Below are 19192 nucleotides of genomic sequence, written 5' to 3' on the forward strand. Positions count from 1 at the left end.
AGTTCGAACTGGATGGATGTTGGAAGAGTTAGTTCATCAAGGGAAGAGAATTCTAGGTGGCGAACAAGTGTGTGCAAAGGTTGGAAGGCTTCTGGAGAAAGGTGTGAACTCCTCCTTGGTTGGAGCACAGCTTTATATCTGGGAGTAGGGCACAGGCCAGGAAAGGCAGCATGACAGAGGGTCAGAATTTGGTCCCATTTGGGCCAAGGCCATAAGATAAAGGCACTCAGCAGTCCTGGTCAGAGGAAGAAGGTGCTAACCCTTCAATTTCCTGGGAGAGAGCCAGGAACCGCACAGGCAACGCCTCGCACCTCGCACTGCCTGCAGCACGTGCCACCTGCTCGCCGCGTACCCCGCCTGCTTGGGGGCCAAGGCGACACCCGGGGCACCCAGGGACGGACGCCCGGGGCGGGGCGCGCAAGCGCACTGAGGCCTCGCGCCCCAAGGGGCGGGCGGGTGCGCGCGCTTTCTCGCGCACGCGCGCACGGAGGGGGCGACGGGCGCGGTGACGCTGCTGCAGCGGGCGGGCGGCGGCGCGTGAGGCGCGCGATTCCCCGTGTCTTGGGAGCAGTGCCCCGGCCCCCGCCGCTCCCGCCGCCGCCATGTCGGGCCGGTCGGTCCGCGCCGAGACCCGCAGCCGGGCCAAGGATGACATCAAGAAGGTGATGGCGGCCATCGAGAAAGTGCGGAAATGGTGAGGGGCCGGGCCTGAGGGTGCTAGCGGGGATGGCCAGCGCAGGCCCCGCGGAGCGCCGGACTGGCGGGCGGGGTGGGAGCCGGCCGGCCGGCGCTGGGGGAGGGGGGAGCTGGAGAAGGCGGGAGGAGGGCGCCGCTCTCGTCGGCGTGGGGTCAGAGGGCGCGCGGGCCGCGACCAATCAGCGTGCCGCCCGGCTTGGAGGCCCGCCCACCTGCCCTTGGCGGGGCTCGCTGCCGGCCGGGCCCGGGGGGCCTTGCTCGGCTCGCCCGCTCACCTCGGGGCTTCTTGGCCTTCTGAATTGTCGTGTACCCGGCTATCTCTGGGTGTTGACCGTCGGCCAGGCTGAGCGCTCTACGTTTTACCTCGTCCAAGTTTGGTGAGAGCTGCTGGGTATCCACCTGCCAGGGAGCTGGCCTGCGAACGGGAGTCCAGATGCCTCTCACTGCCTGATGCTGACCCTCACGCTTGAGCTGTTAGCAGAGGAATTGAGACCTACCCCCTCCCGCGCCGTTCCCCCTCCACACCCCAGGTTTAGGAACGGCTCGTGTGGCGTTCCTTCAATCGTGGCATTGTCACATTTTCTTGTATTTGTAACTATTGACCAGCATTTTGAGTCCTTTCCTCTAGCCGATGGCCGCTAATTGAGAATTTCAGGCTTTTCACCCCATCGTGTCTTTGGACTTTTTGTGTCTTTACCCCACAAGACCAAGTTCCTTACCTCAGTATTCAAGAGCTTCATGTATATGAGTTAAATAATTTCTTTCTTTCTTTATTATCCCCTCCAAATATAAGCCTGTATTTTTTGTGAAACAAGAATCAACACATTTTCTCTTCTGGCCTTCTCTTCTCCCACCAGCAACCTGGACCAGATAACCTGCCTCTCACCTACAACTCCATGCCAACCTTCCTAGGATTTAAGGATTTACCTGCTGTTAGCTTTTGCTCATTCCCCAATTAGTTCCTCAGGCTGCACTGAATGATTTCATAGTTCTTAAGTGTAAATCTTACCATTTGCACTCTCTTGCTTAGAAAACAATGCTTTCATCACCCTTTCTTGCTTTTAGCATAAAGACCAAAGATCTTTCCACCCTCACCTGCCTGACTCAACACATAGCCTTTCCCAGGTTGCTGGCCCTCCTTCCATTGGAACCACACTTTTGTTCCTGCTGCCTGGCATCCTTCCTCTCCCTCTGCTCTGAGCTCAACTCAAAAATTGTTTCCTCAGGCCTCCCTGGTGGTGCAAGGGGTTGAGTCTCAGCACTATGAAGCTGTCAGCAGGCACTGCAGCACAGAATTTGATCCGCAGGCCAGGAGCTGACCCATAAGGCGCAGCAGACCTCTCCTGTCTTGCTTGCTGCTCCCCCAGCGGTGTATATCAGTAGATCTGTCTGTTGTACTCCGCACTCTGTCTCTGGTGAATACTCTCACCTCCCTCCCCAACCTCCACCTCTGACCTACACCCCAGCTCTTAAATGCATAAATAAATAATTTTTTTTTAATTGTTTGCTCAATGACACCTGTCAAGATTCACAGTCTAGATCAGGTCCCTTTCATAGAACTTGCTACAGTTGTATTAGGTTGAATCATAAACAGATTACCTAATTTAGCCTTTTAAGGACAAAAATGGTAATTTGATATAGTTAAACCTAATGATTAAGTAACTAATTGTGAGTTGAGTTGTTTGATGTCTGTCTCCAACTGGAATACCTGATCTGTGAGGCTGCATCATGTCCTTTATGTGTCCAGAGCCTAGCTCAGGGTCATGTATGTTAAATATTTTTTGTTAAATCAGGAAGTAGAGTGACTGGCCCAGGAATGAAGTCCAATTTTTATCTTTTTAGTTCATTCTTTTTGTTACATCATAGATACTTTACTCGTTTGCTGAACAGTATTATCAGATTTTTGCTTTTTTGTAACCTCAGATTTGGACTTGAAACCCTTAAGTCATAAGGTAGGTTCCCTGCCTATGCTTGTCCTTGTATTTGCTTAGTCACTTGCCTTTCCCAGGTACATGCCTGAGGGGAGGTGGGTGAGAAGGGGTCTGGGTAGGGGACTTTTTAAAGGCTTATCTCAAAAGTTACTTCCTTTTGGAAAGTAAATCTTAAAGCAGTTCTTTCATGGCTTTGCCTCACCTCTTTCAGAAGCCAGTGTGATGTGCCCTTCTATTATCAGGGAGCATCCTGTCTTGGCTTCTGTTACTATTCTTTAATGGAGTAGTTTTCAACCCAGAGTTCTACAAGAGTCCTCCCCTCAATCAGGTATCCAGCCTTACTCTTTCAGTTGTCTTAACTTCCTTGCTACTTTCAAGTGTTAAAATCATCTCCTTATTTTTCATTCCTATGAGCTCCAGGGTATTTTTCATTCCTATATATCCTGTATCTCCTGAACTAAATTTTTGGAAAATAAAAAAATGGTGTTAGGTAAATATCTGGGTTTGAAAATGTGCTAGCATTCTGTTGGTATAGTCTGTGAGAAAAAAAGGCTTTGGTACACTATACATGAGGACGGATGGCAAGGAGAGGGTTCAGAGCCAAAGGAATTTCATAGTGAATACTTTCAGGAAGGGATGATTACTTTCAGGATGATTTTGCACTGAAAGCTACAAGGCAATTTGTTGGAGAAGTTTAGAAGTCAATTTAAGACTTAAGGAGTGATATGCTGAAAAGTAGAAAAGCAAAAGTTAAGAGCAGAAAATGTGGGCCTCCCCTGGTGGCGCAGGCGGTTGAGCGCCGCGCTGTGAAGCTATTCGCAGCCTCTGCAGCGCTGGTTCTATCCCCACCGGCCGGCAAGGGTCCCACGTGGTACGGCAGACCTCTCCTGTCTTGCCCGCTGCTCCCCTCAGAAGTGTATTTTGTCAGTCTGCCTGTTTCCCGCTCTGTCGCTGGTGAATGCTCTCACCCTCCCGTGCATCTGGCCTGTACCCTGGTTCTTGTATAAATAAATAAATAAATTTAAAAAATAAAACAGCTTCAAAAAAAAAAGAATAGAAAATGTGGGGCCTCGTTGGTGGCACAGGGGGTTAAGATGCAACCTATGAAGCTCGCCACAGCCACTGAAGCATGAGTTCAATCCCTGGCCAGGGAGCTACCCACATGATGCAGCAGACCTCTCCTGACTCACTTGCTGCTCCCCTCAGCAGTGTATTTCAGTCAGTCTGCCTGTTCTGTTCCCCACTCTGTCTCTGGTGAATCCTCTCACCCCCACACCTCTGGCCTGTACCCCAGTTCTTGTATGCATGTAAGGTCAGGACTGGACACAGGTGCAGGTTTTCTGATCCCATGCAGACCGGGTAAAGGAGGAGTCAGAGTCCTCAGTAGTTTTGCAGGTTTTTTATTTGGGGTTCACCAGGCATATGGCAGGCAGGGGTGCTGGCTGGAGGGCTGGGAGGCTGGCAGGCCTCCCAGCCCCCAGCAAATCTTCACTCTTTCTGGGCTCTCTAGCGTTCGTTCTGTTACTTCTCGGCTTCTCTTTCGGCTTCGGCTTCTGCTGCTGCTACTGGTGCTGCTGCTCCTGCTGGCTCCCCGTGACGCCGCCCTTAAAAAGCACAGTCTTAACTCAGCTGAATCCCATCTACCTTTGCCCACACCCTATTCCAGGTGCCCGCCATCAGGCATGCATTCAGGACAAGGATCCATCATCTATCCTGATGGCGGAAGGGCAGAAAAGCCTGATATTTTCTTTACCCTACAATGCATAAATAAATAAATCTTAAAAAAAACCCACAGAAAATGTATTGTTTTATTAGTTCTAAAAAGTGTTTTTTTCTTTTAGGGAGAAAAAGTGGGTGACTGTAGGTGACACATCCCTTAGGATATTTAAGTGGGTTCCTGTGACAGACAGCAAGGAGGTAAGTAGAAGAAAATCAAAACAAAAGGCACCCTTTTCTTCCTTCCCTTCCTTCATTCATCATCTTCTTAATTAAAAAGGATTTGTTTCATCAGAATTGAATTGAAAGTAATTAAAAGCACCTGCTTTCTTTGGTTAATGCAAATCCTCTTTCTTTATTATTCCCCCACCCCCTCACACCCCATTCCCTTTCCTTAACCCATTCCTGTTTTCCAGGACCTGGCAAGCTACAGCCCAGGTCTATTCCTTGTGGTTGTCAGCATAGTTTTATTGGAATACTGCAGTGCCCATTTGGTTTCCTTGTTGCCTGTGTCAGCTTTTGAGTTGTAATGGCAGAGTTGGGTAGTGGCCATAAGACCTAATGGTCCACAGAGCCTAAAATATTTTCTGGCCCTAAAGGGCCTTAAAAGAAAGAAATTTGCTGATTGCTGCTTTTTTTTTTTTTTTTAAGATTTATTTGTTCATGCATACAAGAACTGGGGTGTAGGCCAGAGGTGCGGGGAGTTGGGGGATGAGAGGATTCACCAGAGATAGAGTGGGGAGCAGAACAGGTGGATTGACTGAAATACACTACTGAGGGGAGCAGCAGGCAAACAGGAGAGGTCTTCTGTGCCATGTGGGTTAGCTCCCTGGCCGGGCTCGAACTTGTGCTGCAGTGGCTGGCAATAGCTTAATTGTGCTGAGATTTAACCCCTTGCACCACCAGGGAGGCCCTGATTCCTACTTTTTTTTAGTTAGCTACCCACTGTAGTGTATTGTGTTTAATATGTATATGCCTTTATCAATTACTCTTTTTTATATAAGACAATTTCTTTTTTTTTAAAGATTTATTTATTTATGGGTACAAGAACTGCGGTTCAAGCCAGAGGTTTAGGGGTGAGAGGCTTCACCAGAGACAGAACAGGCAGATTGACCGAAGTACACTGCTGAGGGGAGCAGCGGGCGAGTCAGGAGAGGTCTGCTGTGCCATGTGGGCAACTGCTCCCTGGCTGGCCAGGGAATTGAACTCACGCTGGAGAGGCTGCAGACAGCTTCATAGGTTGTGTCTTAACCCCTTGTACCACCAGGGAGGCCCTTTATCAATTACTCTTTTATGGGTTTATTTGACACCTGTGTATTCTTGGAAAAAAAAAAAAAAACATAGTATTGTTTCAAGTGCAGTTAAAAAAAAATTATATCTGTTTATAGAATTGTGCAATAAACCTATTACTGTGACCCTCTATTCTTTTGTTTTTGAGAATTCTTCATGTTTCTGTAATTGTGAATAGTTATTACCTTTGACTTTTGCATTATATTCTGTTTATATGCAGTGGCCACTACATTTATCTATATACATCCCTAGGTTATAAACAACAAGATTGTCTCTGACTTTTTCCTAAATTTTTTTGAAAATTTATTTTATTTATTTATGCATACAAGAACTGGGGTAGGCAGGGGTGGGGGTGGATGTGTGTTAGAGGATTCACCAGAGACAGTGGGGAGCAGAACAGGCAGATCTACTGAAATACACTGCTGAGGGGAGCAGCTGGCAAGACAGGAGAGATCTACTGCGCCATGTGGGTCAGCTCCCTGGCTGGGGATTGAATTCATGCTGCTGTGGCTGGTAACAGCTGATAGTGCTGAGACTTTAACCCCTGCACAACCAGGGAAATCCTTTTTTTGAATTGTTTTTAAGTATATAAAATATAGGGCCTCCCTGGTGGCACAAGGGGTTAGGACGCAACCTATGAAGCTTGCTGCAGCCACTGCAGCACAAGTTCAATCCCTGGCCAGGGAGCTACCCACATGGCACAGCAGACCTCTCCTGATGGCCCGCTGCCCCCCTCAGCAGTGTATTTCAGTCAGTCTGCCTGTTCTGTTCCTCACTCTGTCTCTGGTGAATCCTCTCCCCCCCCCCACACCTCTGGCCTGTACCTCAGTTCTTGTATGCATAAATAACTAAATCTTTTTTTAAAAAAGAATATAAAATATAAAACAAATAAAAGTATATAAAACATAAATATATAGTATATCTAATATAAAACTAATACCCGGCCTCCCCGGTGGTGCAGCGGTTGAGCGCTGGGCTGTGAAGTTGTCCACAGCCTCTGCAGTGCCAGTTTGATCTCCGGCCAACGGGCGAGGGTTCCACATGGCGTGCAGACCTCTCCTGCCATGCCTGTTGCTCCCCTCAGCAGTGTACTTCGGTCCTTCTGCCTGTTCTGCTTCCCCGCTCTGGCTCTGGTTCTGGTGAATCCTCTCACCCTCCTGTGCTTCTGACTATACCCAGTGCTTGTATAAATAAATAAATCTTTTTAAAAAAAATAAAACTAATACCCTTGCAAACCTCCCCATAAAAAAAGGTAGAGCATTGCCACTCCCCCAGAGCCCTCTGTGCAACTCTTCCCAACATCCCCCTGTCTCCCTCTAGACATAATCTCTCCTACTTTTGTTTTTCTTAGCACTTATTAGTCATTTGTAAACACTGTTAGCTTTATATAAACAGCATCATAATGTATCTATTTTGTGTATCTTATGTTGCTCAGCATTATGTTTATAAATTCATCCCTGTAAAATTTATGCATGTTGTCTTCGGAGCTGTTTGTTTCCTCTCATTGCTATATGGAATGTCTTTATAGAACTATAGTATAATTTTTCTCATTCTTCTACAGTTTGATGTTCTTGGTTGTTCCCAGTTTATGGCAATAGGAATAGTGTGAACATTCTTTTTTTTTTTTTTTTTTAAATAGAGGCTTTTTTGTTTTGTTTTGTTTTGTTTATACATGCACTGGGTACAGTCAGAAGCGCGGGAGGGTGAGAGAATTCACCAGAGCCAGAGCGGGGAGCAGAGCAGGCAGAAGGACCGAAGTACACTGCTGAGGAGAGCAGCGGGCAGCAGGAGAGGTCTGCGCGCCATGTGGGACCCTCCTCCGGTGGCCGGGGAGCAGCCTGGAATCGAGCCGGCGCCACAGAGGTCGCCAGCAGCTTCGCAACCCAGCGCTCAACCGCTGCGCCACCGGGGAGGCCCAGTGTGAACATTCTTAATCAGTATGTGGATATATTTCTGGGTGTGGAGTTGATGAGTCTTTGTCGTATATATATATTTTATATATATATATATATTATATATATATATATATTTTTTAAGATTTATTTATTTGTGCATACAAGAACTGGGATGTGAGCCAGAGGTGTGGGGGTGTGCGTGAAAGGATTCACCGGGAGAGTGGGGAGCAGAACAGGCAGATCTACTGAAATACACTGCTGAGGAGAGCAGCAGGCAAGAGAGAGGAGAGGTCTGCTGCCCCATATACAGGTTAACTCCCTGGCTGGGATCAACCTCAGGCCTTAGCAATGATAGCGCTGAGACTTAACTGCTAGGCCACCGTGGAGGCCCAACCATTATACTCTTTAACTGAGTTCAAGATATATTTCTACTGTGTTTTGCCTGTGTATGTTATTTTGGTTATTTATATTCTGTAGATGAGTAAAGCCATCTGATACCTGTGTTTCACTTTTTGATTTATTTCACTTCATAAAATCACCTCAAGGTCTAGCCATTTTGTCCAGATGCCACTATTTCATCTTTTTTTTCCAGTTGTGTAATACTGAGTATTCAACTGTGTAATATTGAGTATTCAGCTGTGTAATATTCCATGATTTCTTTATCCACTTGTCTCTTGAAGAACATTTAGATTGATTCCATGACTTGGCAATTGTGGACAATGCCACTGTGTATAAGGGTGTAGAAAAATATTCATATTAAGGTTTTCAAAGTACTTGTATAAATACCTAATAGAGGTATTGCTGGGTTATGTGGGATTTCCATTTTTAATCCTAGCCATTTTTTAAGTTCAGTAGTGATAAGTACATTCACATTGTTGTGCCACCAGTCTCCAAAATGCTTCATCTGCAGAACTAAAACTCTCTTATACTTTTTACATAGCAGCTTCCTATTCCTCTGCTCCATTTTTACCTTAAATTTCAAAGTTAAGGTTCATTCATTCAACACATTCAGGTTCTGGGCAGCAGGAGTTGTTGTGCAGGCAGATGGTATTGAAGGAGCTTCTTAGAAATTGTCTCAGACCATGTATACTTACTACTGTGCTTATTCAGAATAGCTTGTGTGACACATTTAATTGTCAGGAATCTGGGAAAATGTGACCACCTAAAAGTTATACTAACAAGAACTATGATTTCTGCTGTAACGTACTTTTTAAAAATCTCTATCTCATGTTGAATGGATGGGTTTTCTGTTCCTGATTTGAAAATCCTACATTCTATTTTTTTTTCTGTTGGCTACTTCTCACTTAAAAGTTTATATTTACTGTTTTTCCCTGTCAATATATAAAGCTTATTCAAAATCTGTGTTTTCCTTGTGACTCTGATAACCCATAATATATTTTAAACACCTCTGGCTTCCGTCCTTCCCCCACTTTTCTCCCTTTCCTATCCTTAGTTTTGACTGGAATTCTGTTCAGAATTTTATAGATATTTCTTGTTTTAGTCACCGCTTTATTATTATTATTTTTTTTAGAATTAGGATTTTTTTTTAAAGATTTATTTATGCATACAAGAACTGGGGTACAGGCCATAGGTGCGGGGGGTAAGAGGATTCACCAGAGACAGAGTGGGGAACAGAACAGGCAGATTGAAATACACTGCTGAGGGGAGCAGCATGCGAAATAGGAGAGATCTTCTGCGCCTTGTGGGTTGCTTTCTGGCCGGCCGGGATTCAAACCTGCGCTGCAGAGGCTGCGGACAGCTTCACAGCGCTGCGCTCAACCCTTTGTGCCACCAGGGAGGTCCAATCACCGCTTATTTAGACAAAGTAAACTTTACTGATTATTTACTAACCCTTTGCAACTTAATTCTTACTGCTTTCTAGATTATTTTCTCTTCTTGCTGGCATACATTCTTCAAGAATTTTGTCAAAGAGGACTTTTGTGGAGAAAACTTTCTGAAAATATCTTTTTTTATTCCTGAAAATATATTTGTTTTAATTTCATGTTTAATTGATCATTGTATCTGTATATGAAATTCTAGTTTCAAAATACTTTCAGCATTTTAGAGCTATTACTCAATTATGCTTCTGGTGGTGTTGAGAAAACTGATGTCAGTCTAATCCTTGTTTTGTAGGTAACCTTCAGTATTCCTGTTATCTTTTAGAATTTCTTCTAGAATTTTTGAACTTCTAGGACTTCTGTAAGAATGGATATCCTGTAATGCTAATATATTAGCTTCTGTATTCATAGCTTTTCTCCCATTCATTTCATTTTTATCCTTTTCCTGATGCATTCTGATAGCTCTACCCATTTTTTCCTTATTAATCTCAGCTGTATCTAGCTATCACCTCTACAGCCTGAGTTGGATCCCTGGCCAGGGAGCTAACCCATATATGGCACTGCAGATGTCTCTTGTCTCACCCATACACCCCACTGTGTCTCTGAATCCTCTCACCCCTGTACTTCTGACCTGCAGCCCTATTCTTCCTCGGAAAAAAAAAATCATCTCTAGGTGTATCTATTTCTGCTATTATACTCATTCATTTAATTACTTTGAATTATTTTGTTTGTTTGTTTGTTTATGCATACAAGAGCTGGAGGGTAGGCCAGAAGTGCCTGGGGTGAGAGAATGTACCAAAGACAGAGTGGGGAGAAGAACAGGTGGATCTAGGGCCTTCCCAGTGGTGCAGTGGGTTGAGTACAACGCTGTGAAGCTGTCCACAGCCTCTGCAATGCAGGTTCAATTCCCGGCCAGCCAGGGAGATACCCACATGACGCAGCAGACCTCTCCTGTCTCACCCGCTGCTCCCATCAGCGGTGCTTTTGGTTCTTCTGCCTGTTCTGCTCCCCGCTCTGTCTCTGGTGAATTCTCTCACCTTCCTATGTCTCTGGCCTATACCCCAGTTCCTGTATAAATAAATAAATCTTAAAAAAAAACAAAAACAGGTGGATCTACTGAAATATGCTGCTGAGGGGAACAGTGGGCAAGACAGAAGTCTGCTGTTCCCTGTGGGTTAACTCCCCAGCTGGGGATCGCTCATGTGGCAGTGGCTGGTGATAGCTGGATAGCGCTGAGACTTTAATCTCTGCACCACCAGGGAGGCCCTGAACTATTATATTTATTATACCATATTTCTTCAGTTGGCTCAAAACATCTTTTCACAGGCCTCCCCTGGTGGTGCAGTGGTTGAGCGCTGGGCTGCGAAGCTGCCCGCAGCCTCTGCAGCGCCGGTTCGATCCCTGGCCGCCGGAGAGGGTCCCACATGGCATGCAGACCTCTCCTGCAGTGCCTGCTGCTCCCCTCAGCAGTGTATTTCATCAGTCTGCCTGTTCTGTTCCCCGATGTGGCGAATTCTCTCACCCTCCCATGCTTCTGACTGCACCCAGTGCTTGTATGAATATATAAATAAATGTTTTTTTAAAAAAAATCTTTTCAGTATCATTTTGTCTTTCTGAGGAGCTTTGAATGTGTTTAAATTCTTTTGTCCCACTAGTCTGCTTCTGCTACAGCTTACTCTGCTATTCATGATGCTTGTTTTTCCCTAATGTCTGTTAGCTTTTTCTGTTTCCTCATCTTTTATTCCCTTGGGACTCTCAGCTGCCTTGGTTTTAGTAATACAAAACTTGAGAGGAGGATAGGAGCCTGAACTCTGTTTTTTTCCTCTGCTGAAAGAATTTTGGGGGTGGGGTAGCTTCAAAGTTGAACCTTTCCCTTTTTCCCAGTTTCACCTTCTGCCTCCCATGGAACTGCCATATTTTCCTGGAAACAGCTTCCTTTCTTATCACTTGGGTTGCTCTAATTTGGCCCAGGGAATTGAAAGATGAAAGTTGTGGGGGAGTTAAAGCCACTCTTTATTCTTCATCCAACCCTAGCCTTAGTGATGTCTTTACCATAAGGGCCAGAGGTCAGGCAGTTAAATCTCTTGGGTAGGATGTATTTTGCACTTAAGAGCTCTTAGCCCTTTCCTATTTCATATTTTTCCTCCTTAGGACACAGCCCTTGGTCCCCAAAGACATCTCACAGTGTTGGTTGCTCAACTGGGTGCTAAGGTCCATTAGTATCAGTTTACCCTCCACTGTCCATGGTAAAGTGCCATCTTGTCAGTTACTAGCATTAACCTGTTGGATTAGGAAAAATGGAAAATAATGATGGCTGAATTGGTAAAGGAAAAATGTGAAGGCTAGAGAGTGGGTCATTGCTTATGGAAAATAAATTGGCACAATTTTATTTTATACAGGTGAAGTTGATTGGAAAAGTATATTTAAATGCTTTTAGTGAGGAATGTGTTACTTAACTAGATGGTGAGAGTCCTTTCACAATGTATACATATATCAGATCACCACACTGTATACTTTAAATATTCTATGATTTTGTCAGTTGTACCAGAATAAAGCTGAGGGGGGAAAAAGAAGCATTTAAAGTCTTTATCCCTTTGCTCTAAAGTTTTATCTCTAGGATAGGAATTTATGCTCAGAAGGTAATATACAAGGGACATCTACATCTGGTGTAGTGTTTTGAATATTGATGAATGGGAGAGGGGAAGCAAGTTCGAATAATTTATCTTGATCCATTTTCCTACAAATACATGTAAGGTCGTCTTTAGTTGTACAGGCAATTTTCTGTATTTTCATAATTCCCTGTAGTGAATACTTACTTTACATGAACACAGAATCACTAAGATAAATATAAGTGATTCTGGGCCTCCCCGGTGGTGCAGCGGTAGAGCGCTGGGTTGCGAAGCTGCCCGCGGCCTCTGCGGCGCCAGTTCAATCCCCAGCTGCTCCCCGGCCACCGGAGGAGGGTCCCACATGGCGCACAGACCCCTCCTGCCGCCCGCTGCTCCCCTCAGCAGTGTACTTCGGTCCTTCTGCCTGCTCTGCTCCCCGCTCTGGCTCTGGTGAATTCTCTCACCCTCCCGTGCTTCTGACTGTACCCAGTGCATGTATAAACAAAACAAACAAACAAATAAATAAATAAATAAAACATGCCTCTATTTAAAAAAAATAAAAATAAAAATAAATTTAAAAAAATATATAAGTGATTCTCAGAAAAATAATAATAAAGCTAAATGTTGGCATGGCTGCTGTAATAGTACACCATATATATTACCACCATACTTTTAGAAAGTGATAAGGTACAAGTATTTCAAGAAAAACATGTTTATACTTATTGATCTAGAAGTTTTGGTATTTTTGCAAATTTATCCAAATAAAAATTCCAAGAAAAAGTGATAGTTGAGTGTTGTGACTTTATTCGTAGTGGCAATAAACACAACCCTAAATAAGCTAAAACTAAACGTCTAATGTTGAGAAGTAATTAAGGGACATGGGATACTATGCAGATAAAAATTATGGTTATATTGCTTATGTAGTAGAATGGTAACAGATAATTACATTAAACATATCTGCATATGATAAACTAAGGGAAAGACATGTATAAACATGTATAATTTATTGCAGAGGTACAACTGAAAGTTATTAACAGTAAATTGTATTACTAGTACAATGCATGTACAATGCACCGGTATGTATAAAAATTAGGAATTAGTAAGTTTGAGATTTCCCAGATTTAAACTTTTGGCTTTTGGGTTGCTCTAATTTGCAAATGCTTGGATTGTTTCTTTTCTTGATGGGATAGCTTGCTTGAGGCATACTAGTATTTCTCTTCCCACTATGGTTCCCCTGCTTGAGTGATCTGCGGCCTGCTTGAAAGAAATGTTACAGGCAAAGGTAGACTTGAGGTGATCATTTTCAATGGGGCTGATTGGTCAGGAAAAGAGTTAGTAGGGGCCCCTTTCTCCTGTCCTTGCCTGCGTTACATGTAAAGTGACTTCTTCCTTTGTCTACTCAGAGGTCTTTCACTTTTTTTTTTCCTGCTATGCTACTGAAAAAGGAATCTTTCTCAAATGAGTATGTTAAGATTCTTGCTTATCCACCCATGGAATGGATGGGAAGCTTTTTGATGAGGGCAGAAAGCAGAATGCCACTAGTAGCTCCAGTAGATGTATATGTATCTATCTCTCACCTTTTCATGCTTTTAGAGCCAGACAGGTTCATTTTACAGATAGAGACACTGAGGCTTCGGGATACCTTGTCTGGGATTCTGTTACTCCTTTTGATCCTGGATTCTCAAACCACTGTCATTATTCCTATTCCAACCTAATCCGGACCTCTCTGGAGGTCTCAGATAGTATCCTCCCTTCCTATGAGTCTCCTGCTTGGCTCTGTCATATTCCTCTTTTTTTCCTTTTCTAGAAAGAAAAGTCAAAATCGAACAGTTCAGCAGCCCGGGAACCTAATGGCTTTCCCTCTGATGCCTCAGCCAATTCCTCTCTCCTTCTTGAATTCCAGGGTGAGTTGCGTCCTTACTCTTCCTTGCAGGAAATTGAAAACTTAGATGAACCCATTAATAAGAATAGTTCTGTATATCATTTCAGTGCCTAAGTTTTGCTGATATCTTGCTAGGCACTTTACATAAGTCTTTTCATTTAAACTTCAAATTACCCTGCAAGGTAGATAATACTGTCCTCAAGTATTTCCATTTAAGGAATCTGAGACTTAGAGATGTGAAATTAGGTATCTAAAGTCATTTAACTAGTAAGTGACAGACCCCTTGCTAGGTCCTGATTTTCTGGATCAAAAACTCTTTCTTTACACTGTGTATTTTGTGAGAGTGTCTTAGAATAGTCTCCCTAAAACCAGGCATCTGCCTAGCCACTGTTAGTCCAAATTCTGCTTCCTCAGCTAGTCTTCACTAAACGTCCTGCCTGATTCAGCTCTGCAGTCCCATATTACCTTTCTTACACCTACATGGCAGTTACTGTTTACAGAGCATGGCCACTTCAGTTTCTCATTGTTAGCCTTACCAGACAGTTATTGTCATCCCTATTGAAGGGGACTGATGCTCAGGAGAAAAATGTTTGCCCAAACTCAGAAGTGACTGAGCTTTATTCTTTTTCATAATGAAAAGGTACTTCCATTTTAGTGTAGGAGATAGTGGTCTTTGTAGAAGGAAAAACTGGAAAGGGCTTATGATTTTCTCTTCCTGATTACACCAGGAGCAGGCTGTTAGCTCCTCTTCTCCTTTTCCCCAACCCCACCAAGATTAATTAAATGTAGGATGGAGCATACAAGAGGAACTTTCTCTTTAGCTGTGGGTGGGGTGTTCAGCTGTCATAAATCTCTAGGAGACCTGAAGCTCCAGTTCCTTAGTGTGGTTACCATCTCATCCTTTTCATTCCTTCAGTGAACATTTAATGAATTCCTACTGTGTGCCATGTCATATATGTATATACTGCACTGGAGATTTCAAGGACCAGTAAGCCACAGAGCCTGCCTACAGAGAATGTATTGAAAGGAAACTGGTGTGTAAAATAGTAAATGTAGGTGTGCACAAGATACAGCAGGATCTTAAAAGAGAGTAGTCATATGCACCTGGGGGACCATGGGACACAGGGCTCTGGGGAGGATGTAGTACTCAGGCTGTATTTTTGGCTGGTGTAGGGACTTTTCCCAGAAGACCAGAAAGAGCTAGTCATACCAGTAGAAGGAGCAGATGGGCAGCAATGCCTATACCTGAAGTTGTTCTTGGGTTAGGGTCAAGCTCAGATGGAATCTAAGGTATTTGGGGAAAAATTGCAGGGAGTGAGCTAGAGTTTGAAGGGACTTTGTAGATAGCGATAGGGCTATCTAACATCTGACCCAGTAAGGACTGGAATTTGAAATTTATCCTTTAGGCAAGGAGGAACCACTGACGTTAGATCACTCTGGCAGTGTCGTAATGTACAGCTGGAATGTCTGAGACTGAAAAGGGGGTAGTTAGGTGACTGTTGTAGGAGGCCAGACCAGGGATAATGAGGTCTGAACTAAGGCACTAGGAGAGGAATGAAAGAACACAGGTATTATCAGAGGGTGAGATGGATCAGATTAGGTGACTGCTGCTGGAAGTAAGGGAGAGGAAGTTGTTAACTATGGTTTTAGCTGGTGATTTTTAGCCTTCAAGACAGAGCTTCTGGAGTGGTAATCCCTTGAGCCTTGAGGCAGGTGGAGTCTGGGCAGCTGGAGGGCTTGAATTGACCACCTCCAGACACTACCACCCTCTTCAAACATCCTTAAGTGCCAGACAGATCACATCATTTTCTATACATGTGATACGAGAAGGATTGGGAGGCATAGCTATGTCTCTCTCTTTCATTGGGCAGTGAGAAAATACCAGATTCACTTTGTATTTGGTTGGTTAAAAAGAAGGGATTAAATAGCATCTCCCCACTTTCCTAAACTACAAATACTGCATAAACTTAAGGATTCTGACTGTATCTGGTGCTTAGAATACACTCTATGAAACATACACTTCATTGTAGACTTGGTAGTTTGTAGTTCACAGAAGCCCTGAGGAAGGTCTTCTTCAATTCAGGGAGTGTCTGCAGCAGGGATCATTGTGCTGGATTGTATCCATACTGCCTAAGGAGATGCAAGGCCCTTGGCTCTCTACTGAGTTATTCTGGAGGAAAATTACCATCCTCAGCTGATGCCTTTGTCATGTTTGATTTTCAGATGAAAACAGCAACCAGAGTTCTGTATCTGATGTCTATCAGCTCAAGGTGGACAGCAGCACCAACTCAAGCCCCAGCCCCCAACAGAGCGAGTCCCTGAGCCCAGCACACACCTCTGACTTCCGCACAGATGACTCCCAGCCCCCTACACTGGGTCAGGAGATCCTTGAGGGTGAGTTTCTTTTGACCCAGGGCAGCCTCTTGGGAGGGCCCTCCCTTTTGCTCTTGAGGTTTCTCTTCTTTAGAGAGTGTATCCCTGGGCCTAGCAGTCTTGCGGCCATTTGCTAACAGCTTGGGGCATTTGGGGAGATGTGTTGTATTTTACCCTGTAACATAATGAAGAAAACTAGCAACACAATTGACTGCTTAGCTGTCTGTAAGGCTCTTTTTATATTTGACATTGGGTATAATTCCCTCAAAACCCCTGTGGGAGAGCAGCTATTATCTCCACTTTACTGATGAGGAAGGAGAAACCTCACATTGCTTGTCCAAGACCACATAGATATTAGTTGGTGGATCTGGATGTCAGAGTTTATGTTCTTCACATTATATCCTATGAGTAATATATTGATTCTCCAGCCATTGTAGCTTCTCCTCCAGGGACCTCCACATGGCTCATAGAAATGCTCCCCCAGGAGGAGAGAGAGGTAGGAATCTCCATCTCAGGACATCCTGCAGTAATGCTGACCTTGGTGTTTTTTCAGAGCCTTCCCTGCCTGCCTCAGAAGTTGCCGATGAACCTCCTACCCTTACAAAGGAAGAACCAGTTCCACTAGAGACACAGGTAAGGAGTTTCCCCATTTCTAAGAAAAAAAAAAAAAAAAAAAAAGGACTTTATTGATGTGAACTGGCTCACTAGCATCAGATGTCCTTAGCAGGGTGCAGAGGCAGCAAGGGAAACCAGTATCTTCAGGTTGTAAGGAAAGAAGGAAAGAAGTTTGGTCATCTGGAGGAAGTTAAAAGTGGGCTTTAGGATTATAATTAGGGTGGATGGGTAAGTTCTGGCTCAGAGGGATGGCCTATAATTCCATGTTCTGACTGCTCATAGATTACTGAGGAAGAGGAAGACTCAGGTGCCCCGCCCCTGAAACGCGTCTGTGTGGACCAAGCCGCAGTGCCGCAGACAGCTTCAGAAAGCTAGCACCGCCTTGGTGATCTTCGCCTCCTGGCCCCTGCCTCTATTTATTGCATTCTGGTTCTGGCCGTGCTGTGTTGCTGGGGTAAGGGCAAGCACCGGGGTCCAGAGTCTGCACCTAGGGGCCTTCTGGACTGGAAGGCTGACGTAGGACTTGAGGCTGTAGCATCATCTTCCCATCCTTGACACCTGTGTCTGCTTGCTCCTGAGAAGAGGAGCATTCATGTCCTTTTTGCAACCCAAGCAGCTGGAGTTATCAGCCATTCTGTCACCTCCAGGTAGCAGTCTCTGCTCCAGGATCCCTAGACTGAGCTGCTGGCGCTTCTACGAGAGGAAAGAGATGTGGAAGGCACCTTCTGGAGAAGAGCATGCCTAGGGTTACTTGAATTTGAATGGAGACTGTAGATTGATTCATGGCCTTTCCCATAGGGCCAGGGCCCTGTCAGTTGCTGTTGGAGAAGGAGTGGGTAGAGACTTTGGAGGGGAGAAGGACCTCCTCTAGGATGGGATGGGCCTTTCTGCCCATGAGGGTAGGAAAGTCCATATAGATTTCTTGCTGTTTTGGCACTTCTGCCCATTCCTGAGGTTATGCCGCCTCTCGTGGGCTTTTTAGCTGGTGACAGTCCTTTGTTTCCCGCCATAACCATTCCCTTCCAACACACACATACACACATACGCAGCTTTCCCCATTTTCACCTGTACCTTTCATTCCAGCACCCCCGCCTCAGTTCCCTTCTGCCACAAACGCTGCCCCAGCAAGAATTTGAGGACAGTACCCATTGCCCACAGTACTCCTTCAGCTCAGACTTTCTAGAAAGTTTACTTTTCTTTGAAATCTGCATGTTTAATTGAACTTTGTGATTTTATTTTTTGTTTCAAAAAGTTTAAGAAAATGGAAATGGGCAACAGTGAGTGAAGACATATTTTAGCACTGAATAGAATATTTTTAAAATTAAACTATTTGAAATATGTCCTATGGTAATCTGAATGCTTCATTCTTACAGATTGAGGGGGCTGAGGTTGGGGGTGGTGGTGACTGAGTGCTTGTGAAGTCACAGTGGGCTGGGCCTGTCAATTATCTTACTCTCCCACAGTGGCTTACTGAAGAAAATTATTTGGAGACTCCCTTTGAAGTTGTCATGAATTCAAATTATACTTATGTTCCTGTATACACTAAACACAACCAGTGGATGTTTTCCTTACCCTGAGGTCCTTAGGAGGTGTTCATGAGTTTAGTATGGTAAAATACACGTAAGATTTAGACTTTAACCCATTCAGAGTATATGGCTCAGTGGCACTTAGTACAATGGTGACATTGTGCCATCATCCCCACTTATCTAGTGCCAGCCTTTTTCATTACCCCAAGTGGCGTCCTTGTATCTATTAAGCAGTCACTTCCCATTTGTCTCTCTTCCAAGACTGGTAGTCACGAATCTGCTGTCTTTACTTGAGTTCTTTTTTGCTCCTCATTCCTAGAGCAAGTAGGATCATAGTTGAAAAGAAATCTACATTGAACATGTTCAAGAATTGCATTTTGTAAGTCAGAAGGAAAGGGAAAAATATCAAATGGTTTCACTTATATGAGGAATATCGGGACACCAAACAAGAGGTCAGAAGAAAAAGACAAAACTAGCAGGCAAACTATAAATCCAAGACATATATTGATAGCAGGGGAGGGGCGGGGAGAGGGGTCAGAACAAGAGAAGAGCACAAGAGACTGGTGACGGTTCATGAGTGATTTGGTGGTGGGAATTTTATGGGGCTTACACCTCGGGAGAGAAATCAAACATGCAAAAATTAACAAAATAAATTTAAAAAAAATTTCATTTCAGTATTCCCTAAAAAGATTCATTTTTCTTAGGGGTTCCAGAGGTCATGGATAAGACTTGAATCTGAGTTCTGTTGCCATTTCTTATGATCCCTACTTTGTTTTTTCTTAAATACCTAACAGTGCTCGTTTTGGCAGCACGTATATTAA

The 19192-nt window shown here is 44.3% G+C and overlaps 1 protein-coding gene across 2 annotated transcripts; it reads left to right on the forward strand.

The window, feature by feature from the left end:
• Positions 1-602: 602 nt before the first annotated feature.
• On the forward strand, positions 603-17220 carry BCL7B (BAF chromatin remodeling complex subunit BCL7B; the record flags this gene model as incomplete). Of its 2 annotated transcripts, XM_084250878.1 has the most annotated exons (6): positions 603-694; positions 4469-4544; positions 13783-13879; positions 16081-16251; positions 16784-16863; positions 17128-17220. In XM_084250878.1, 6 exons carry the CDS (start codon positions 603-605, stop codon positions 17218-17220), a joined length of 609 nt encoding a protein of 202 aa, XP_084107004.1. The 2 variants fall into 2 exon arrangements, with proteins under 2 accessions (XP_084107004.1, XP_084107005.1); XM_084250879.1 differs by lacking the exon at positions 16081-16251.
• Between the last annotated feature and the right edge of the window lie 1972 nt (positions 17221-19192).

This window comes from Talpa europaea (genome assembly GCF_964194135.1).
Source record: "Talpa europaea genome assembly, chromosome: 12".
NCBI classification, from domain to species: domain Eukaryota; kingdom Metazoa; phylum Chordata; class Mammalia; order Eulipotyphla; family Talpidae; genus Talpa; species Talpa europaea.